The following is a 25,105-nucleotide window of genomic DNA, read 5'->3' on the forward strand; positions in this document are numbered from 1 at the left end:
TAAATGTAGTTAGCCTGAGAAACTTCTAAGTTATGCAACAATGGAAGCCCAATTAAGAGAATATATTCTGTATGTCTATCCTACGAATGTGAAGAGATACACAACAAGAAAAAGTAAATGGGCAAAAACAACTTTGCTGAAGTCTTAAGGCCACAACATTCTCAAAGGGTTTTGCCTCATACTTTTGCTTGCTTAAGCTGGGAGATTTTTTTTTCCTGACCAAGGAAGATTAACTTGGGCAAAATTTACTAACTCAATGACAGCGCCCCCACCCTCAATGCTGAATACCCAGTAGTAAAATGCTACTTATGTGAGCATGAGAACGGGGCGGGGAGAGGCCTGAAAGACAAATGGTAGGATTGCCAGATCCTCACCAGAGATGGCACCTCTACCTTTAAAATGCTATGAGGCACTGAAATTGGGGGTGGAGTTGGGAAACCTGTCTGATCACAAACAAACAGTTCATGCTTTATGTTTATTAATCAGCTTTCCAATTTATTTATTTATTTACAACATTTATATACCACTCCACATCTAATCACATTTCCAATGCCAACCTGAGAGCCAAAATAGATGTAACAATGAAATCTGTGCAATAACCCCCCCCCCAACAGCCTCCCCCCTCCAAGAAAAAATCAGCTTTGGAGGAGGACAATGAAATGAAGCAGCAACTGGGGACAGGGAGAGAAGAGGGTTCTTAATTCTGCCCTGCTTTCTACTTCTCTGTTCCAAATGACCCCTTTCCACCCTCCCACTCAGAGTCCTAAATGCATGTAACATATTGCTTTTAAACAAACAATATCTGGGGTATTTAGGAAAATAGGGGGGACAGCTATCTAACAGTTACATAAGAGGATTCCTACTCCAAGAGAAAAAGGAGAGACGCTGTAAAAGGAAACAGAACGATCAATAGAAACGTCCATCATTTGAGATGGCTATTATTGTATTCTTGAGCAATCCAGTTTAAGCCATACATGCGAACCCAGAAATAGAGTTTGTGCTACATTTTATGTTATGTACTATCAGAACAATGGCAAAAGTACCTTTATTATTAAACACTTTGTTGTGCTGAACGTAACAAATGTGGTTTAAAAAACAACAACACAGCCTGAAGTAGTAGGTGTTGAGCACACTTGCTACTGGCAACCCAGTTAGAAACGAACCACGGCAGCACTTGAATAGCAGATAAATGGCAGGCTGCTGTGTTTTAAATTAAAAGTTGTTCTCCCCACCCCACCCCCCACCCACCCCAAAATGCAGTCAGTATTGAATTATTCAGGCAGTGTCACAAGAAAGCAGCTATGTTGGATCCAACAAGTCATTAGATACATTTAGGAATGCAAATCCTGCAAGAACCTGCCAATTACGTCTTAGCGTCAGGAACTAGACTGCTTCAAACCATGAAGGTTCGCTCTCTTTACCCATGCTATGTGTTCCCAGAAACGCATTCACCACTTGGCTTTGTTCCAATCTACTGAAAGAGTGAAGCTGTAGCTATCTGCCCAGGAGTCATGCAGATTCCTAAGAAAAAACGGTGTGGGGGGTGGAGAGAGAATTGCAGTATACCTTCTTATCCAGAGAAAGATTATACACCTTGAATATTCTGCCTAGTACACTTCTATATATATATATGAGTATACATTCAATAACAAAAGATACTTTCATGCAGCTCGGCGTACAATGTCCTCTCCTCCTAATCTCCCCCACCAGCAACATTTTATTGCAATATACAGAATATTGACTAATTACACTGGCTAACCAAAATTTTGACAGGCTAAACATAGTCTCCTCCCTCTTGCCCCAATAGTGGCTTTAAGACATACAGCATTATTTCTGCAGCTGCCACTGCTATGAAAATTGCTGCTGGACATTGCAGGCTACATCAGACACAGACGTTTCGCTACACAATCCCATATATGAGAGGGATTGCATGTAGAACATGAGGAGCTGGGGTTCACATGTTTGACCTGGTTCTTTGATGGACTAACTTCAACTTTTCATATTTGCAACTAAGCATTTTAAAATAATCAAATTACCACAATAACACAACATGACACCTAGCATTCACCACCTTCACTGTAATGATGTTCAAGTTATACATGCAGAAAATGGAGGCAGATGCAACTTTTCAGCTCATGGCACACTTCTAACATTGGCTACCCCAGAACAAGTAGATTAAGCATTATTTCTTGAGACTTGGCTTTCCTCATATGTCATTTTAGGAATGCAAATTGAACTGTTCAGCAATTCCTGTGCAACTTAACAAGTAATTGCAATCATCATTAGTCTGCTCAAAAAAGTGCATGTCTCTAGTCCGTTATACATCTGTTGTCATATTAACTCCCTCACCCAGACAAATGACCTTTTCACATTCACCATGTTTATCACCACACTGTTTCTGCTGCCACAGAAAACAGATACCTGAGACAAGTACAAATCCAATTAAGAGATTTATTAATCCCCCTGGAGGAGGATTCAAAAGGAGCACTTACAAAAAGGTTTAGAATCTGGGTCAAAGGCATTGACAGACACACTTAAAGAGGAGGTAGTTCAGAGCAATTTGTTTGCGCCCAGGAGGAAGTGCTCTCTACACACAGCATCACAAAAACTGATATGAGATCAATCTCTGTAGAACTGCTACATTACTTCCAATACTGCTAAGTGTTTTACAAACAAGGTAGAATAAGGGACAAAGCAATTGTACATCTTTTGCACCTTCCTAGTTTAAGCAATTGAGCAAAGTTTTAAACCCTTGATTCAAGCTGGAGTGATTTGCAAGTTAGCCCAAGCTAAGAAGAAGCATGTGTGAAGGCTTTGCACTGCAGGCAGCTGAGCATAAAATGGCATTTTACATTGAAGTTTTGCTGCAAGCAAATACTTGTTGACATCTCTAATTAGCTCATTTCTAAATAAATGCCAGTTTTGTTCTAGGTAAAATGAACACACACACACACACACACACACACACACACACACACAGAATTGAGAAGGATTAGCTATGATAAAAGGCTATTTCTGAGTTTATGTATTTCTTGAGCAGGGTGCAGGGGGTGGGAGAAGAGATGCTATACCACCTCCTCAAAGATACTTTTCAGGCATCAAATATGTAGACTTGCAAGGTCCCCCAACCACACCTGTAACCACCAAGAACTCCTTTGTATTTAACAACTGCAATTCAGCAGACAGGTTTTCCATTGTAGCATCAGGATGCCAGAAGACGTTTAGCTGTTGAATTGTTTTTATGTCACAACTGTAAGAGCTACGGTTGTCCTGTATGTGTGTATATATACACACAAATATGAAACTGCTTACAAGTGCTGCTTCCCTATAGGATCCTTTGCAGAGAAAGCCACAGCTAGGCTTTCTGAACATGAAGGCTTCAACAACATTAGTACTGTCACACATAAGTGGGCACATACCTTGCTGAAATGCCACACAGTGGCTGAGTTCGGATGACACACTACTCAACAGCTGTTTTCCATTTTGTTTCTATTACCCACCCACCCTGCTGATTAGCGTGTCATCCGAACTCAGCCAGAAATTTAAAAGTAAGGCTCAAAAAACTGATCTACTGGCCCTTACCTGAAACTAAGCAGACTCACGTTTTCCAGAGTTGTGGAGAAAACAAATTAAAGGTGAGCTCTGCTCATTAAACAATTACTCAGCTGACTCTAGGCAATCTTTCCCATACAAAATGTCTACAATTTTATAGTCGTCTCACTAGTCCTGCCTACTACATGCAACAAAGTGAGCAAATCTTCCCTAAGGCTGTGTTTCTGTTGCAGGGATTTGCATTTTCTGAGCATCATTCAACACGCAATAGTTCTTCCCAAGACGGGATAGTCATTGCTATTGCAATTGCTGTGGGGGAAATTGACTCCCCCTTTCTCCTTCCCACTGCACTCCTATTTCTATGAGTGAGTGCAATCTGGACAATTGTGTGTCTGTGTGTACAAAACAGACCATGATTTCAGAATGTAACAGTGCCATTAAATATAAGCAGCAGACTACTTGCTTAAGAAATCCACAACTAATTAGCATTTAAGAAGGTCACTACTATTTAACATTTATCCAATACCAACCAATACTCAATGCCACAGTGCTATATACAGCAGGCACCAACAAGTCTCACTTTGAAGATTCTGATATGGCAGTTCTAGAATACTCTATACATATGTTCTTGGTATACCCAACTTATTTGCTACTATTTATTTATTTTATTACATTTATATATCACCCCACAGCCGAAGCTCTCTATGATGGCCATATAATATGAACAGCAGCATAGGAATAGGATTACCTCTTAATAAAACTGCAAATCCAAAATTTTAAGCGATACCCCTCCACCACCAAAGTTAGTCAAGTGCAACTTTGTTACCCCCCACCATTCCTGTCACCCTTTAAGTTCTGCTTTGTTTTCATATTGCTGCCACCAAAGCTTTGGCATATCTTACATTTTCTCTCTCCTTAGCTTAGACATTCATCCAGATTTTGAAATTGTATCCTCTCTCCCTCTTATTTTATTTGCCAAATTAGACCAAAATAGTCATTACCTCTCTTCTTTTGCAGTGTTGATGTAATGTGAAGTCATATCCTGTGAAGTCCCCCCTCCATGGGGTGCGGGCGGTTTCCACCCCTTTTGCTTTAAGAAGTTTATACAATCTGCTTGGTGAACGGTAATAGAAGGAAGAAATTGCCTCCTAAATGGGCCAGAAGGGAAACTGGACCTGTCTTCTAAATACATCTCCAGGTTCTACAGTGAGTTTAGCAGGTTCCTAAAGTAACAGCCCTATTTTTTAATGGAAAGATAGTTTCACTGAACTATAAATAGGGCAAGGTGATTTCACAGATGCAGGGTAGTTTTAAAAAGGGGAGGAAATGTTGAACTTAAGAAAATACTGGATCTTCCTTGAAGATATAGCTTGTAGAGCAAGTTTTCAAGAAGGTGAATCTGGCATTTCTTTCAATTCAGAGTTCCGTCCCATCCCACCCCACCCCGCCCTTTCTTCTATGTAGGCATTAGTAACTGGCAAGATGCCATTATGTGCAAAGTGAAACTACTAAGAGGAAAAGAATTTTAAAAATACACCCATGTAAAGTGGCTCAATTCTCAGGAATCTGTCAAAGCATTTATATAGGGTTCCACCCATCCACACCATAACGCAGATATTTTGCATGTGAGCATCATTTCCACCTCTCTGCTGTCCTCTCCCAAATAAGCAAACCTGTATAACAACCTCTTTCAGCAATTAAAGTTCATTACTTTGATGAATGGAAGGGACAATGGGTTTCTCTGATCCCTTTGATCATTACAAATGTGTAAACCGCTGGTCAATTTGTCTTAGAGGTTTAAAAGAATGAATGTATTGTAATTAGGCCATTACCTCGTAACTAAAAATACCTGTGTCTGTAGCTGCCTTACTCCATTTACAGCTCAATAAAAGCTATTTGTCCATTCTTCCACATTGCAAGTATACTGTGGAAGGCAAGTATAGAAACTTTCAAGTTATGTATTAAGTATATTATTATTATTATTATTATTATTATTTATATAGCACCATCAATGTACTCTTTTGCCTCTTTTGCTCCCCAAAATACATAAAATTGACAAAGAATGCATGAACCTATATGTCTTTGCGATCAAGATCCAACAATCAAAGGGCAGAATCGGATAAAAACAAGAAAATCTAACAGAATCTTCAACCACAAAAATAGTGGGCATACTTTACTAATGTCATGTACTACAGCAGGGGTGTGCAGAAGGTAAATCTCCAGATGTTTTGGATCCACTCTTGCCAGCATGGCCAATAGTTAAATATTCTAAGACCTGACCCATAACATTTGGAGATCTACTTTCTGCTGATCCCTGTACTACAGGAACCATTAAGTCAGTTCAGAACTCATTAAGTAGGAAGACTAACTGAAAGTAAGGAAAGTTAACTCTTTATGTAAGAACTCCCCGCCAAATATAATTCACGGTATTCATAGTGGTTGCATTCACACATAACTCTAAACCATGATTTAGGGTTATGAGGACAAATTGCAACAAGCATTCTTCTCCATCTCCCTTGGCCGAAATGAACAGAAGCATCTACTTCCCTTTTAGGTTAACCACAGTTTAGCATTACATCCAAACCTTAAACCATGGTTAATTATAGTTTGTTGAAATAAGCAAGTTTCATAAGCAGTGGTTTGAATCCTATCTTTCAAGCTGACAACTGCAAAGTCTTTCAAATTTGGATTTTGTTTGCTATGATTAACCATAGCGTGAAAAAACATTGTTTTCTTTGAATTGAAGGTCCTATGAGTTCTGCCAACAGGAAGTATACATTTGACAAACAGATGATTACGTTACTAACACTATGCACTTTTTTTTCTTGACATCATTCTGAATGTAGAAATTTCACTCTGACATATTAACTTTAGCATTTTTTGAATAAACTCAGGTAATTTTCAGGAATAGTAGGACAAGATTGGCAGAAGGATGAGAGTTTCTCTCTACCAGGGGAATTGCCTGATCAATTAAGTATGTAAGGTCAAGCGATTGATACACAAATGTTCCCTGAACAAGCCCAGTATGTAATTCTCCTAACTTCCACCAGAAATGGTAGTCATACTTGATCTAAGCAGTTTTTCTGTAGGAACTGGGTTTTAAAAAATGTTCCAATAATCACTGGACCGCAACTATATTTCAAGATTGCTTGTGCATCTCAAGGCTCATAAGCAAGACAGGGTGACCCACAAGCCTTAATCTAAAGTATGTATATAGCCATAGTTCAGTATGCTATGCCAAGAGGTTTTTTACCTCATACTCACTTGAAAGTAAGTGGAGATAGCGCTGTAGTCATGATAGATCAAATCTCTCAAGAACCAGTACTTGTTCCTGAGCAGTACTTACTCTCTGTCTATTTGTTTGGTGTACTCACTTATCTAACAGTTCCAGTGTACTAAAGGAAATGCACACCTACTAAGCAAATACACACACACACACACACACACCCCTTGAGAACCATGCAAAAAGATCCAAATTGTAGCAGCGGTGCCTTGAAGCAAAAAAGCAGAATCCCTATGTCCTTCAAAGATCTGCTCTGCAACTAATGGAAATCCATGCATTCTCTCCTAGATTTCTTCAAGGCAGAAAAAGCAACACACTTAGATTCTTTATCCCTCATAAAAGGGAAAGCACAAAAAGACACAGAACTGGCATTTTTCTCTACAGGGCGTCTTTAAGTAGATAAAGGGCTTCTTCGGGGCAAGATGACAAGAACTTCGGCTCTGTTGCTCTGTGCAGGAGATGCCATTTATCTGCACAGTGCTGCGACTTGAAGCCAAGTGAGCTGTTGACTTGGGGCAAAATAGAGCACATCGTTTGAATATCAGCTTAGTAAGGGTCTGGGAAGACTTTTTCGAGTCCTAACAGCCTTCACTTCAAGACAATTCCCTAAATGCTCAACACACCAGAGAGTTTATTGGAGCCAGAAGGCTGCAGTATTACTTTTACTGTACAAATCATGCAGTCTGTGCACATTTACTTAGAATGATGGGGGAGGGGATTTTGAAGCTGAGCAACAAGGAAGGAATTAAACGTGGGTGGTTGCTTGATGGGGATTAAAAAGGCTGCATAGAGATTTCAAAGAAACCCAAACAAACTCTCATTCTGCTGACAAGAATTTACTTGAAACAGCAACACGCACACACACACAGTGTCTGGCTTTTCAGGACATGTGTGAAATCTTGTGTGAGGTTACCATGTGATACACACTAATGCTTTCAGGCATCCTTCACTGCAGCACACACAGGTAGGGACCTGTATTTTCTAAGCATTTGTCTATGAATTCTGCCTATGGACTGAAAGCCTATGGATGGATGCTGTTGTGGCAAACCATAAGGATGGCCACATCTGCATTGGCTCTGCACCCATTTAATTCTTATGCGCATGAACCCATTTTCTTGCAAAGTTTCTCAAAGCTCTACTTCTGCAACAAAAATAAAGATGAATGTATTTTAGCCCAAACACATTAGAAACAATTCTAATAAATTTGAACATCTCTGTGGCTATATAAAACAGCATAGTAAATACTTAGAAGATGGTTGCCCATTTGCTTGCTCTTCCCTGTGAAGTAGCTAGGACAGAGAACTGCCATACTGGTGGACTACATGTTCATAGTCTAGATCTGCATTCTACTTTTGAACTGCTAGGACAGACACTGCTGGCACATTGCACATTTGCAGAAGAACAAGCAGCATGTGTGGCTTGCACTTCCTATGTGACTGGTTGACACTTTTGACTTCCATGGGGCAGAACTGCCTCTGGAACATTTACAAACAGTTTGTTCATCTTTTCCATATGTTTTCCAAATGTTGTATAGCCAGATAAAGACAGGAAGCGCAATTCAGTGATGGTTCTTGTTCTCACAAAAGTACAGCGAATGAGCTTGCCTTCCAGTTGTTTTCCCAAGGCAAGTTGGCACATGGTAATCCTCTGGGCAATGAGTCTACACAAATTCAAATTCAATTTTTTTTAAAAAAAGGCTTGATTTGGTTTCTGAAACAACATTAACTTTCCACAGTTTACAACTAAAGCTATGTCTATAAGTCAACTGCTATTGAGTGCTCAGATTACTGTCTATCAGAACAATTCCAAGAACCATGTTGGGATTGTGAAAGCTGCAGAGCAATGCAGGAAAAGTGTGGCACAGTGGAGGTTATACACACACACTATGGAACAGCTGCCAAGATCACTTACACTGCTGAGTTCAATGGGGTTACACTGACCTAGATCCGCCTCCCTCTCTTCCCCTCCTAAGTGTAATTCAGGTTGTCTAGTTTTAGTTTATTCTCCTTACACAGGTCATAAAGTGCACTTAAGCATAATTTCTGGAAACCATGATTCCAGTAATAAATAAGAAAGCGCGTATTAATCACTTATAGAACACCTTTAATATACAATGTCGTTTGCAACTTTTATTTTTTATTTGTCCTCAGAACAATTCAATGAGTTCAACTGCCAGAGCGCTCATTTTATAAGTCGTGGTCAATATTTCTGGAAGGTGGGAATTTTAACAAATCAAATTTCAAACAACTTTTGTAGGTTTCATGCTATAACCTTTTTGGGAAAGGGCTTAACGTCTCCATGCTAAGCAGTACTGAGTGAAAACCCTAGGACAGGGGTGCAGAACCTCCGGCTCAGTGGCCAAATCCAGTCCCCTGATGGCTTCACCCCCTTTACCTTGGCCCCAATCACTAGGTGGTTTCTGTTGTGCAGTTTTATCTGCTTTCTAAAAGGTTGAAATGCTTCCTCTAAGAGCGTCATGACATGAGCGCTTTATAGCATGCTTGTTACTGTCCACTTATGAATGTTCGTGGGTCCTTTTGATGACACCGTCCACCTCCCTCTCCTTCTGGTCCTTTTCCCATAAAACACACCACACACACCTGTCTTTTTTGGTTTGAAGCAAAATGTGTTGCCATTTCCTGCTGTATGCAACAAAATAGCACTAAAAAAAGCCCACTGAATGGGCCACGTGGTCTTTGTTTACTTTCTTCACTGTCTGAGGAAAGAGGAAGCTGCTCATCCCTACTGCGGGACAGAAGCACGATTCAAAGCAATGGGAGGGAAATGCGATTCCCCCCCCCTCCCCATCTGAAGAAGCCGTAAGACTTAGTTTCTTGCAGTAAACGCGTTAACCTAAAATATGCTGGCATTTTTGGTATTTTGGATCCTCTCCTTTTGCCTTCAACCCCACTCACCTCTGGAATGAGAGCACTGCCATTACTTCAGAGAGCATCTCTGAAATGGAATTTGGCTCTCAGGCTGAAAGCGATTCAACATCCCTGCCCTAGGAGAATTTGGGTCTCCACTCTCCCATTATAAATGAGCAATTACCTTACTCTGAATAGGACTAAACATTGGTTGTAACACCATCCTCTTTCTTTGGTTTGATGTACAGTTAATGAGAGTTGAGACAGAGGGAGGCACAAGGGCACTGCCTCCTGGTCCCCCCGCCACACACACTTCCAAACCATAGTTTGCTGGTTCAAACCTGGTTTGCAAGCATACACAAACTCAAATTTGTCCATTTGAATGAACTATGGTTTGCTACAAACAAGGACCTGAAATCACATGCTGGCGGGTGGGGGGAGAGCAGGAGGAGGTAACGTATGTGCCTGAGGCTCCTCAGATCTCAGTCACATGATAGTGGCACTACATCTGAATGGGCCGAAATATGTATGTAGATATATTCCAACTTTATAAGCATTCTATACAGGTGGTTAGTCAAATTAAATAACTGTTTAAGGGGGGGAAAGGAAAAATCCGAAGTACTTATGTTTTCACTTTCTTAACCAAGAGTGAGTGTTTATTTTTATACAGTACCCATCATGCTCAATATTCGTCTCTTTGTCTTATTGCAGCTAGTTGTACAAATCCATATATATTTCCAAAGGAAAAAACCCAAACCCATCTGACTATTGACATAGTATTGTTATGTCCAAGGAGCCCACATCCAAGTAATTAGCTTCATGTAAGCAGCAATATTTTGAGATCTTAAAAATCCAAAGACTTCAAGATGAAACCAAGGAAGCCAGGTTTGTCCAAACCCATGTTTTGGCATTGGCATCCCAGTTTCCCTGAACTTGCCACTTTGAGCCTTGTAGTTCTACTGATAGCATTCAGGTTCCTGACTTACCCAGTTCCTTAGATCCTTGGCTTTCACTGGCCAATTCTCCCATTTTAACCAGAGCATCAAAGTATCCTTTTGCTGCATATGTCACACCTAGAAATTGAAAACATACATTATTATCATGTACATTTTTGCTCCAATGATCCTTAAAGGAATCCATAAAAGAAATATTTGCTTGATTTGAATGTATCTACTGAATCAAAGATAATCTTCCACTTTGATTCACAATAATGCATTTTGCCCAATATGAGCCAGACCACCACATGGTGCCAGCAGCCCAGCAACAAGTCCTATAACACTGCTGGCAAGCCTGGTTCCATCATTTGGGAATTGTTTCACCATCTAAATGCTTGTGGTACCATCAAATTTGGGATTCTTTTTAGATCAGTTCATCTTCCAAAATTAGAAATACACTACAAACCACATGACTCCCATCAAATTCTACCAGGCCCTATTTATCATACTTGCTATATTTGATATTGGCTATCAAGGCCTGCATAATATAGCAGGGGTGGGCAGAAAGTAGATCTTCAGATGTTTGGGACTTCAAGTGCCAAGATTCCTGACTATTGGCCATGCTGGCAGGATCTTCTGGGAGTTCACGTCCCAAGCATCTGGCTAGATTTTTTACATGAATCCATATTCTGTGACAAGGCAAACTAATTTCATGGAAGTTTCACTTCCCCTTATCTAATCCTGCCCCTGGTCTAAAATGAGAAAGTACCAGGGGAGGAAGGTTTTATTTTAGAACCAATAAAAAAAAACGGAACTAGATAGATATTATGGAGAAGTGCGAATGAGATATGGGAGTGGGGGACTGAAACAGAGTACAGAAGTCAGTGAGGAAAGCTATAAGAATGAACGGCAGAAAGTAGAGTCATGTGAAATGGAAAAGGACAGCTGCAGTCTTTGAAGTCACACAGTTGTATAAGGATCTGTGAAAATAGGATCTCTAGAGTATAATATACACATGTCTGTTTCAAAGAGAAGAAGCAACTAAGTGTGTTTCTGGGATTGGCTCCAACAAAATTCATGTAGCCTTACTTCAAGATAGATCTGCTGAGACTAATCTAGGAGCTTACTATACTTTAGCACAGATCGACCTATGAACAGCGTAGTTTTTAAAATGCCTTTTGGGATCTAAGGAAGACTGCACTCTAGAATTCAGTCATTAAATTGGGTTAAAAAATCGTGATGCCTGAGAGGCGTGCAAAGCAGGGGAGACACACAGACACAGAACTTGGTTTTTATTGGTTTGAATATTTAGTATATGTTGCCATCATGCTTTCAAGCTTACCTCTGCAATAATGTGAACTGGAAAATTAACTTTGGAAATGAGAGAAAGGGATAATATTTAAAGTCTCAGGATTCCAACAAGATCTTACTAGCCACACACTAGCTTTTGGCTTGTTTGTTGCCTACCCATTTTTGTGATTGAAGTAAAATGAACTTCTCTGCATTATACTGAAATTCAGATCAATTTCTCATTAATTACTTCTGATTTTAAGAATTCAGAGAATTTAGACATATGAATGGTCAAAGGCACGTTTTAGAAAAGCCACCATCAAGAACACACCATAGGAAGTGGTAGTGTGGGCAGTCGATACTATAAGTAACTACAGGATTACATATAAGAATCTGAAAGCTAGAGCAGAATAACATCCCAAAGACATTAGCATTCTTTTTTAAGTGGTGGGGAGCAGCAGTGGGCCCTGTCTCAAAATCTCATGAGCCAGAAGAGGTTTGGATCTTGTATTATTCCTCCCATGCTTTGTTACGTATTCTAAATTCCTTGAAAATCTAAATATTGGAAGCAATATTATGCAAAACATACATAGATGTTCAGAATAAGTCATAGGACATTTGTTTTCTTAGTGCAGAACTTGACCTTTTTTTCCTTTGGGGTGGGGATGGGGGTGGGAGTCCACAGAAGCACACACATCCTTAATAAGACTAGCTTATCAAGGCTCTAAAATGCTACTAAGTACCAAGCTATCTTTGACTTTCCAATACACTCATAGTTTTAGCTTAGTTTGTTGACATTCCAACTGCATACACATCACTTTAATCAGATAAGCAGGGGGTTCCTCTTAATCACAAGAACACACTGCACAGATTTTGTTTAACACTACAAAGCGATATTGTTCTAGCAAGTGCTACCAACTGAAAATGCTTGCATCTTATAAGAATCCAGATCAGAAGACAAGAGAGAGAAAACAGTGGAACATTTAAAACTACAGAGTTATTCATGTAGGAGATCTGCAGATAGAATTCATTTATCAAAGCCTCAAGCAGATGAAACCTGATTGGAAGAGTCAGTTCTCAGTAAGAGATACTGGATTTAACTGGAGTCTCATCATAATGTATTTTCTTTAGCACTACTTATAGACTGAATGCAGAACTAATAAACTGAGCATAAAAGATAAGAAGTTATAGATTCCTGAACTATGGTTTAGCTAATTTCCTTTTCACACAATACAGTTTTAAACATCCATCCCCCAAATCTCCACCACATGCAAAATAGAGCAAAGTTATTTATCAGGACCAGAACTTCGGGAGCATATGCACTAAGCATCCCACTTCTCTCCCTCCTTATGAAGAACTGTTCAATAATCCATTATTCCCTTTACCTCTCTGGAAAATCAGTGATCCAGATCAGGTGGAGAGACCCCACGTATAGAATAGACTCTCCTCTTCCTAAAGTTGCCCTCCATGAGTAGAGAGTGACAAATGCAACAACAGAGGAGGATGTGATTAGCACTTTCCCTATCAATGCATGTTTAAGAAGCAGTGATTGGGAATGCCTCAATAGGTGTGTGTGTGTGTGTGTGTGTGTTTGCGTGTGCCCTAACCAGCATAGCCAATGGTGAGGAATGATGTAGACCAAAATATTTGGAGGGCTACAAATTCCCCACCCCACCCACACAAATACACATTGAAACCAATAGAGCCACAGGGTCCAAAATATGCTATTCCTGAAAATGTGTCTTTCAGACAGCTCACAGTGTACAGTTCGGCTTCTCCTGATGGGCTGTATTTCTAAGTGTTTTATGCTTGGCAAAACCACTACACTTCAAATTCTGTCAGCCTTCTTTAGATGACATTTTTTGATTTCCTTCTGGTTAATAGAATTATCAGGGTGAAAACAATTAATTAGTAGAATTAGGGATTAGCAGAATTGCTCTAACGTAAACATCTTCTTTTTTTTTTTTTTTGCAGAAGATTGCCAGGGCATAATTTGGGCAAGGCCTTCAATACTTCAACTTCTTCTGAATGCCAGGACTCAACCTTGGGACCCATGAAATCAAAAAGGAAGTGTAGTCCTTGAGCATGTGGGGAGTTTTCTCACTACTGAGTAGCCATGAACTGTCTGCAGTTTATGAGGCATGGATTTAAAGGAGGCTTGAGTCCCAGTTCCAGCACCTCTTTTTCTTAAAGTAGCCACTATACATTGCAGGTCAATCTTCTAAAGAGTATGCTAGTACCTGGTGTATACAGAAAGAACAGCAGTTGGGTCAGGTTTCAATATATATATATATATATATATATATATATATATATATATATATATATATATATATTCAAAAACATGAAGAAAATCCCAGGGATGTTACTGAATGCTGCACTTAAAACAGGTAGGCAAAATCAGTGAGTGAAGCTGCCTAAGGGATCCTCAGGCCATCTCAAAAGATTTGCTTTCGGGAAAACCTTTCCCTGGGGCTTCATCTAGGTTCAGGTGCCAGCAAGTAGGAAAGGAAGGAGCAATTAAGCTCTAACCCCCAAGGGCTTGAGCTAGAGAGAAGTGGGCACAAAGTAGCCTACCTGCACCATGAAATGGAAAATCTAACACCAGAATAGCAAAGAAATGCCAAGGAAATCAAGGTGTACACAGGTGACCCTTCATTTTGGTCAGAGCCAAGCAGTTTGGCCAAAACTTGGAAAAGATTTCACACCCTGCTGAAGCAGCTAACACAGCTGCATCCAGTAAACCGAACATATGAAGATCACAAAAACAGTTAAGAATCCTATTACTTTCTCTGTGCCAGTATGCTCCAAAGGTTAAAAATTACCTTTCAGCAACCAAGGTCATTTCACACAGCTTATGTTTGTCTTTACTCTGGGTAGCAAACAGGGGGGGAGGAGTTGCTGCAAAATGTGTGAAACAGTTGAGAACTTAACAATGTTCTATCGCAATGAAGTATCCTGCAGCACCTTAAAAACTCATATATTTTATCTTGCCTATGAAAGTTCATGCCACAATTACATTTGCCTACAGGTGGGCTGCTTAAAAAACATTGAAATCAGCAGGATTTAAACAGTCTAATTATGTACAATATTGCAGCCTTAGGTGCCAATCCTATTAGCTAGTCATGACTAAGTCCCAATGGACACGTTAACTGCATCAAGTCAGCCATGACTACCTTTAGCTGGATCAGAGCCATGCAGTATAATCTTATGTATGCCTACTTAGAACTACATAGCACTGAAGTTAATGGAACATACTCTCAGGTAAATGTGTCCAGGATTGTAGCCTTAGTCTGATATATCACAGTACTTTCTGCTGTTTGTCCTTAAGGGATTTTCTCTGTAAAAAGCCTAAGAATGGTTTTGCTAATCCAGAGTTGGAACATTATCATATACTGCCAAATGTAAAGCTGCATTCTGTAATTTCTTGAAATCTATTTTTAATAGCAAAGATAAAAGAAAATCCAGAGAGGCTGTTTAAGATGGGGAGATCTCAACTTGTGTTTATCTTCTAAGTTGTCAGTAAATCAGCATCTCGTTTCTGGCTCATCACTAGAAGGAAGATGTTTCATGTCATAGCTCCCGAAGCAGTTTGCCTTGTAACAGCCCTTCATGACACAAATGATAATATATTTGCATTTTAATTCAGAGAGCTGCTTTATAGCTTGCCTTTGGTAGACAAGAGCATCCCTGACATTTAAAAAAAAACCCTTCAAGAACAGTGCCAACAAACCTAGCAGCACATTTTACCATTTCTTCCCACCTCCATTACCGCCCAGTGTCGGAAGGCTGCTGTCTCTACAGTTGTCATAATGTTGCAGCCACGTCAACATGCACAATGCCACTTCTCTTACCTGCCAAGGCTTTTTCATAGTTCTTTCCCATGGAAATGAAGTTCCGGAGGCTGGGGTTGAACTGCTCCATGATAGTCTACAGGAAAAACAAACAAACAAATACATTAGCAATTTAAGGACTCCACACAAAGAGACGGTGTGTTCTTGTACTCCTTGTGTACATAGGTATGACTACAGGAGAGTGACTCACACTACTATGTAGAATAAAGTCTTGGAAACAAAATCCTCCCACATATACACACTCCATGTCACACAGACATCACAAACCAAATTCAATGACATTTTATAAGATGATGTATTTTAACAACTCAGTCCAGGAGTTGAGCTATTTGCAATAAATTGCAGACATTGCCAAAAAAAAAAAAAGTTCCTGTGTGACCATTTTTGCTGCTGGGGTGGAAATATGAAACCAACAAATACAAAGACGTTCAGTGGAAGGAGGATTAGAACAACTGGCAATGGGGTACAAACACTTCAATCTGTAAACACAAAAGGAAAGAAGTTGACAGTAATAGCAAACATAGTCAGAAACAGAAATACTGCTGAAAGCACATTTTTATGATGTACGTTCATCTGTCCCTCTTCAGAACACTATGCAGAGGACCAGATCAGAGTGCTATTAACTGTATATTTGAAGCCATGCCTACAAATTCCAGTTAATGCAATAAAATGCAATAAATAAATAAATAAAATTAATACATAGGCCCTGATGGACAATGGAGTGCAAGCCAGAAAGGTATTTCTGCACTTTAGCACCCCAAGATGAGGAACAAGGATTAAGGAACCTTAGTTTTCTAATTTAGTCATCATGACCTTCCCCACATATATTCTTCATGACTGATTTAAGCATCTGTGTAATACATTTTTTAAAAAAACTTTCTCTATAGGAAATAGTACCAGAACACACATTTCAGACTAAAATTTTGCTTATACATAAGGAATTCTTACCCATTGGTTGTAAGTATATGGATAATACAATGATTTGACAATGTATCTGTTCCTAAGAGTATGTTTGATTGGTATACATACACACATATGTTGCCCAGGATCTGTTTAAGGATTTAAGGCTCAGTTCTTTTTAACAAAGTTGTTTCCCTTCTGCCAAACTCCTTAACGCCTACTATTCCACAGGAAACACGAGAAACATTTTATACTTCTGTGTTTGGCCTGGAGAGAAAATGCAGGATAATAAGTGTCTAATTATACTATAAATATATTATTCTAATACAGTGTGCCAGGAAAAAAAGTCTTCTGTATCTTTCTACCAAAATGTGTATTTGATAGTGGAATAAATGCAGGTTGCTTACCTGTAACCGTAGTTCTTCTAGTGGTCATCTGTGCATCACACACTATGGGCTTCTGCACCTGTGCAGGACCAGCTTCAATAGCTGAGTATGACTTTTGGCGGGATCCCCACCCACCATCCTACTGCACATGTCCAGGGGGTCCTGCCATGCTCCTCAGTTCCTTGAGACCGCGTCAATAGAACCAAGGATAGCTATACATATATGTATATATGCATACCGCATAATAATGTGTATGTATATATATATATATATGTTCATACAGTAAATGCAGTTAGATAGACATGCATGTCTATGTATATGCTCAAGCAGGAAGAACAAATACATGTGTGTGTGACAGGTGTCACATTATAATGCAGTGTACCTCAAGCCTGAACGAGACAAGAGGGGATGGTGGGTGGGTTGTGTGAATGCACAGATGACCACTAGAAGAACTACGGTTACAGGTAAGCAACCTGTATTTCTTCTGCGTGGTCTCTGTGCATCACACACTATGGGCGAATAGCAAGCTGACTTACCGGAGGAGGGTAGTCGCGTTGGTCGCGTTGATGTCACAGAAGTGAAGAAAAGACAGCTCTACCGAAATTGGAGTCAGCTCTGGCTCTGACATCTAGTTGGTAGTGTCTGATGAAAGTAGAGGGCTTCGACCAAGTGGCCACTCTACAAAGTTCTTGGAGTGGGACTCCTCTGGAAAAAGCCATAGAGGTGGCAATGCCTCTGGTGGAGTGTGCTGTCAGATGATTAGGTACAGGTAAATTTTGCAGTTGGTAGGCAAGTCAGATTGTCTGGGTGATCCATACTGCAAGTCTTTGTGATGATACAGGTGAGCCTTGGTTTGGCTTACCATACGCAACAAATAGGCGTGGGGTAGTTCTAAATGACTCGGTTCGAGATTTGTAAAATGCAAGGGCTCGGCGGACATCGAGACAATGCAAAGTTGTTTCTAGTGGAGAAGAAGGCTGCTTGAAGAAAGTAGGGAGAATGATATCCTGATTGAGATGGAAAGATGTCACAACCTTTGGAAGGAATTGTAGATCTGGTCGAAGCGTGACCTTGTCAGGGTGGAATGACAGATATGGTGGGTCGACCCGAAGGGCTGCGAGTTCAGAAGCTCGATGGGCGGATGTGATAGCCATGAGGAAAGCTACTTTCATTGAGAGGAGGCGCATGCTGATGGATGCTAAAGGTTCGAAAGGTTTCGCTGTTAAAGCTTTTAAGATGACCGACAGGCTCCATTGTGGAGTGATGTGTCTTATTGGAGGAAATAAATTTTTAGCACCTTTCAGAAATTGTTTGATGAGAGGGTGAGTGAAAACAGAATGTCCTTGAATTGGAGGATGCACAGCGGATAGGGCTGCTAGATGTACTCAGAGTGAAGAATTTTTAAGACCTGAATCCACAAGATGTTTAAGAAAGAGGAGGATATCCTTGATGGAGCAGTTCCGCGGGTCAAATTTGTGTTGTATTGCAAAGGATCTGAATCGGCGACGTTTGGCTCGATAGACTTTACAAGTAGATGGTTTCCTTGCTGAACGTAATATGTGTTGTATCTAGGAGGGGATATCTAATGATGATTGTTGATTTTCCATGCAGTTAGTCAAAGTGTTTGGAGATCTGCATGGTGAATGTGTTCGTTGTTCATCGTGATGAGGTTCAGTATCGTGGGCAGGTGGATGTATGTCCGGTTCGACATGGAGAGAAGGGGAGTGAACCAGGACTGGCGAGGCCACCAGGGGGCTATGAGAATTGCAGTCATTGGCTCCATCCGCAGCCTGGCAATAACTGTGTTGAGGAGCGGAAATGGTGGGAATATGTAAGCAAAGGTGTGTGCCCATTGAATCTGAAAGGCATCTCCGAGAGAGGATTTTCCGTGCCCAGCTCTGGAGCAGAAGAGTCAGCAGATAGCGTTGGTCTAAGAGGCAAAGAGATCTATGGATGGAGTTCCCCATTGGAGAAACAGTTGGAGGAGGATGGCCTGAGAGTTCCCATTCATGGGTCGGGGAAAAGGTGCGACTGAGGGTGTCTGCAACTTGATTGGACTTCCCCGCAATGTGGATGGCCGTTATCGAAATGTTCTTGGCAATTGCCCAATTGAAGATGTTGAGGGTTATATTGAGGAGTGTAGTGGAGCGTGTCCCTCCTTGTTTGTTGAGGTACCATACGACTGAGGTGTTGTCAGACAGGATCAGGACGTGCTTGTGTTGGATGTTCGGTTCGAAAGCGATGATTGCTTTGTATACCGCTAAGAGTTCAAGAGCATTGATATGCAGTTTGCGCTCGCTGGTAGATCATCGACCTTGGGTGTTGAAGTGATCGGTGTGGGCACCCCAACCAAGGTTGGACGCGTCGGTTGTAATTGTGATGTCTGGTTGAGGTTGTCGAAAGGGCATGCCTTGACGGAGATTGCGTGCTTGAGTCCACCACAGTAGGGAGGAATGAACGTCTGGTGGAATGATGAGGTGAGTACAACGTGGATTGGTTGTGCCGTTGTAGGAGCGTATGAGGTATGCTTGAAGAGGGCGCATTCGTAGACGCGCCCACTGTATGACGTATACAGTGGATGCCATGAGGCCGAGGAGGCGTTGGGATTGTCCAGACCGTTGGAGAAGGTCAACAGTGAATTGCGTGTGTTTGAGCGATGAGGGTAAGTAGTCTTTTTTGAGGTAGATATGCTGTGGAAGTTACTGAGTCTATGTCGACTCCGATAAAAGAGATGTGTTGGGAGGGAAGGAGGTTCGACTTTTCGTTGTTGACACAGAGGCCTAGAGAGGCGAGAAGGTTGAGGGTGTATGTGGTGTCTCGGCGGGCTGTTGAGGAAGATGGAGCCATCAAAAGCCAGTCGTCGAGATAAGGAAAGACTGTAATTCCTTGGGTGCGAAGATGTGCACACACCGGTGCCATACACTTTGTGAATACCCTTGGGGAAGAGGAGAGTCCGAAGGGAAGAATTGTAAACTGAAAGATGTCGGTTCCGATGGCGAAACGGAGGAGTTTGTGATGGGACGGGTGAATTGCAATGTGGAAATATGCGTCCCTTAGATCGATGGAGGTGAACCAGTGGTTTTCCAGAAGAAGGGGAAGGATGTAAGCCAATGTGGTCATTCTGAATTTTCTTGGTTGAATGTATGAGTTGAGATTTCTGAGGTCTAAAATAGGGCGTAGTCCGCTGTCGGCTTTCGGTACGGTAAAGTATCGGGAAAAGAATCCTCGGGTGATGTTGGTGGAGACTTTGCGGATGGCTCCTTTGCTGAGGAGGAGACGGGATTCGTCTATGAGAGGCTGTGATGGGGAAGTAATTTTTACGGTACCGAGAGGTGGAATGTCTTGAAGTTCGAAGCGGTAACCTGTTAGGATTATGGTGAGAATCCAGGTGTCATTTGTGATGTTGGACCAGGCGTGGTAGAATGGTTTTAGTATGGAGCCGAATATTGGTACTAGTGGAAGAGAGTGGTTGTCAAAGACGACGTTTGGGAAAGGCATCTGACGGAATCGTGGAGAAGGTATTTGACGCTTGGGTTGGTTGAATTGTTGCTGTTAACGATTGAATTTGTCATGATGTTGATGTTGCTGATGGTGTTGGTACCTTGATGAAAAGGAGGTTTGTGGGTGATGCCACTTTCTTTTATAAGACGGAAGGAAAGAGGGTTGGGAAATTCCCATTTTCCATGCCGTGAGGCGAGCTTTTTGAATGGTATCCATCGCTTCGTCGGTGGTGGAATTGAATAGACCCTCACCATCGAACGGAAGGTCCTCAATTCTTGAGTGGGTTTCAGGGGTCAAACTGGCAGCACGAAGCCAAGCATGGTGACGGAGAGCGACGGAACCAATCATAGACTTGGAGAAGCAGTCAGTCAAATGACGAGAAGCGTTGAGTTGGAGACAGGAAATTTTAGCTGCCTCGGCGTGGAAAAGCTGGGTGAGTTCCCTTTGGTCACCTTGAAGGTGTGATGTCAGAGAGGCCATTTTGTCCCAGAGAAATATCTGGTAGCGCGCCATGAGGGCGGTATAGTTGGCTACTTTAATAGTCAGAGCCGCAGATGAATATAATCGTCTGCCTATTATGTCGAGTCGACGAGATTCCTTATCGGAAGGTGTAGTGTGGCTTTTAGTGGAACAACCCTGTGAGGACTCAACAATCACGGAGTTAGGTTTAGGGTGGCTAAAAAGGAAGGAGGCGTCCTTCTCTTGCACCCTATAGAGACTCTCGAGTCGCCTAGATGTGGTACTGAGAGTGGTTGGTGTCTTCCAGGACTGTCGAGCAATATGCAGGAGTCTCGGGAAGAGTGGTATCGATACCGGAGGTGTACTATCCGGATAAGCGGAGTCAAAAATAGGGTCAGAAATGTCATCAGATGGTTGCTGAGCATCTATGCCAAGGGATTGGGCCATGCGAAGGATTTGTTCCGTAAAATGGTCGGTATCGTCGGAAGGAGACGTGTATTCAGTTGTGTCGACGGGGTCAGTTGGTGATGGTACCGATACGACCGAAGACGAATCCGATTGATAGTCATTGTCGGAAGGAGAAGGCGATCTGCGTTGATCATGGCGTCGTTGTTGTATTTGTAGGGAGCGTTGTAAAGATGCAAACCTAGGAGGTACCAGCGGAGGCGGTGGAAATTGCGAGCGCGGAACTGGTCTTTCGCGGAATGGAGAACGGTGATATGCCGTGGTGAACTCTTGGTCCCGACGGCGGTCAGGTTGTCGATCTCGACAACAATACGAGTCGCGAGGCCCTAACATGGACCAATTGGAATCGGAGTCCCAGTCACGGAATGGAGAACGTGATCTGTACAAAGGAGGGCGAGTGGCCGCTTGAGTAGAAACCTGTTGCTCGGAAGGTTGTGGAATTGGTTGTGCCAATGGGATGGCTCTAGATGATAACGGGGAGTCCCGGAGTTCACCCTCTGACATCGATGCCGTAGGCAACGGTACCGAGGGGAGTGCGGTGATGTCGGTGGCGGCGGAGGCGATGGTACCGACGGTATTGGTTGCGACTGTGGAGTTGGAGGGCGAGACGGAGGGCGCGGCTCCTTTTCTCGGCTAGGTTTTTTTCTTTTGCTTTCCGTTGTCCGCCTTATGGTCCCTTGCCCTTTTTGAGAGCTTTTTAGCTGCTACAAGGGTATGGGATTTCCTGCCCGTAGGTGCCCATTGTTCCATGATAGGAGATAGGGGCTGGGCAGTCGATGTCGAGGCCTGCGGAATTGGTTCATGAACCGATTCAAGGGCCTTTTTCCAAAGTAGAGCCTTCAGTCGATCAGCTCTATTACGTCGAGACTGTTTGGATAGCTTCATGCAGCACGAACAGGCTTCAACAATGTGCGACTCGCCCAAACATAAGAGGCACAAGGAGTGTCCATCAGAAAGAGGGACCTTTCCATTGCAGGAAAGGCATCTTTTAAACGGGCCTTTGTTAGAGTCCGACATTAGAATGGAAAACGAAAGTAAGAATAGGAAGACTAACAGTGTTTTTTTTTTTTTTTAGGGAGAATAAAGGAAGAAGAAAGAAGGAAGGATAAAGAATACGGATAGAGGTAAGAATGTACGAAATTTCAGCTAAATATTCTCTTTGAAGACGAGCAAAGCTCCGGACGTGCTGGTAGCAGCGTGCTCGAAAGAGAACTGAGGAGCATGGCGGGACCCCCTGGACATGCGCAGTAGGATGGTGGGCGGGGATCCCGCCAAAAGTCATACTCAGCTATTGAAGCTCCCGACACTGGTCCTGCACAGGTGCAGAAGCCCATAGTGTGTGATGCACAGAGACCACACAGAAGAACTCACTCATTCAAGTTTAAAGAATAACTATTATATACACCCTTCCTTTCTGTAAAAAAAATAATAAAAAATACACCCTATGTGACTTACAAGAAATATACATCCTATATGGCTTAGAAGAAATTCAGTAAAAATAATAAACACAATTCAATGCAAGAAGCAGAATAAAATAACAGGAATTAAAAACAACACTAGCAGAATCAAAGAGGCACCAAGTTCTGAAAAGCCTCAGGATTAAACTGCATGCAGCAACTATGTTTCTAGGCAAATTTTTGTGAACCGCCCAGAGAGCTTCGGCTATTGGGCGGTATAAAAATGTAATAAATAAATAAATAAATAAATAAAGTAGCCATATTCCTCTTTTTATAAGAACATGGACACTTTGCCTAGAAGCACCCTCCAATCCACCACTGCTACAATCAGAGTTTGGGCAGCTGGCTTAACTAGGCAGATACTTACGCATATGTCAAGTTCACAAGTGCCTGGGAGTCAAATCAGAAGAACCCAAGTGTCTCACTTGCAAGTAAGAAAATAATATAAACAATGGTTGAGCATGCGATTATTTCTTTCTTTGCAGATGTTGTCTCACTGCAACATCTGCAAAGATATTTTGCTGCCTGAGGCAAAGGACAAGATGGCACACTGCCATGCCCTCCCTCCAACATTCAACTACAGAAGCTGACAGGACTGGTAGTCGAATCTGACTTCAAAACTAGCAATGGGACAGCATCTTCACAGCACCTGTGGGCAGCAGGTTAGCATAGAGGGCACAGGGCAATCTACACAGCACTCACAGCACTCTAATACTTTGTTGCTGTTCACCTCCTTCAGCACCAGCTGCCTGAAGTAGTCATCTAATTCTACCTAATAGTAGGTCTGGCCCTTGTGCTCTGGCTCTTTCCATTATTTGTGTTCTCTTGAAAATTAACTCATCCAGCAGTAGTTTTAAAACTGTATCAAGTAAATTACTTATAGATCAATGTGCAGGAAGGATACCCACAGCCTGTACATTCTACATTGCTATTCTTGTCCCAGTAAAAACAGTCCTCTGACCGTAGAAGTCTTTTAAAATGGCAGCATTTTTGTCAGCCAGCATGGATAAACATGGACTCAAACCTGGTTCTGATCTCATTTTTGTGGCATTAGCCTTGTGTATCTATAATCCCCGTACCATACAATGGGGATAGTTGTGATATACCTCATAGTAGGAACAAAAAGTGAAGGACAATGCTCTTTATAAAAACACTGCAATTGACAAACAACTATTACAAAAGCACATGTTTGGAGATAAATGAAGCTTTCCCAGTCTTTGAGAGTGTTTGAATTTGCCCTCAGCCAAGTAGTTAATATGTCTGGTTGCTTTTAAAATATTATTCTGTAGGAGGAACCTGGGTGGAGGGGGCAGGAAGAGAAGAGAAGAGAAGGGGAGACCAGCTACTAAAGGGGTTTCAAGGACAAGGAGAGCTCTCACCTCCAGTTACTGAAACATGTGCTTTAACTGTTTTTCTAGCTCTACATAACCACTAACAAGAATGGCTCTTTGTTAAGCGGGTAACATGCTGTGAATGAGTTGTCCTGCTACCTTAGCGCCACAATCCAAAATGTCATTCAATCGCTTTGTAACTATGGCACCTTAAAATGAGACAAAGAATTCACTAGCTGCTTTCAGATGGAGCCTAACCTCTGAACTAATGAGAACTTTGCCTTGCAGTAAAGCAAACCAGAGTCAAATAAGAAGAAGACTGGGGAAAGAGGCTGGGAAAGGAACAAGATCAGTGCATTCATGGGTCTTTTCTATTAAAAACTTCTCTGCGCTCCAGTTGAACTTTCTTCCCCCCCCCCTCATAGCCCCAACATCTTCAAAGAGTAAGATATTCCTCAGTATGAAAAATGTAATTTTCAAGTTCTGGTTCTACAGCTGCTTTTTAAAAATGGTTTAACACACTGGCTAATGGAATAGTGGCTTGATTACAGATTAACAGAACAAGCCATCTGGGCTCCTGTACTTCAGGACCTGCCCAGCTGCTTATAATTCTCTCTTCTGCCATCTCTCCCCTACAACTAAAATGCTATACCAAAAGATGACATACAAGGAAACACAAACAATTACCTTCAAGGATTTGCACACAATAGCTTTAAAGATTTATTTAAAAATTAGTGTACAAAATAACCATACTATTTGAGTAACTCAGTTCTTCTTCTTTCTTTTTTTTTAAAGAACAGGTTAAGTACCTGAAAAAGTTCCAGG

General features: G+C 41.6%; 1 protein-coding gene across 6 annotated transcripts in view; it reads right to left on the minus strand.

Annotated features, from left to right (window-relative positions):
- Window positions 1–25,105, minus strand: part of BAIAP2 (BAR/IMD domain containing adaptor protein 2) — a 141,115-nt gene that overhangs the window by 74,801 nt on the left and 41,209 nt on the right. For all 6 annotated transcript variants that reach the window (XM_063120115.1, XM_063120117.1, XM_063120112.1 and 3 more), the window contains exons 2-3: window positions 15,782–15,857; window positions 10,689–10,775 (exon numbers count right to left, since the gene is read on the minus strand). In XM_063120115.1, coding sequence (XP_062976185.1) covers window positions 10,689–10,775; window positions 15,782–15,857 — 163 coding nt within the window. The remainder of the gene's footprint in view (window positions 1–10,688; window positions 10,776–15,781; window positions 15,858–25,105) is intronic.

This window comes from Elgaria multicarinata, chromosome 3 (assembly GCF_023053635.1).
Source record: "Elgaria multicarinata webbii isolate HBS135686 ecotype San Diego chromosome 3, rElgMul1.1.pri, whole genome shotgun sequence".
Taxonomy (NCBI): Eukaryota; Metazoa; Chordata; class Lepidosauria; order Squamata; family Anguidae; genus Elgaria; species Elgaria multicarinata.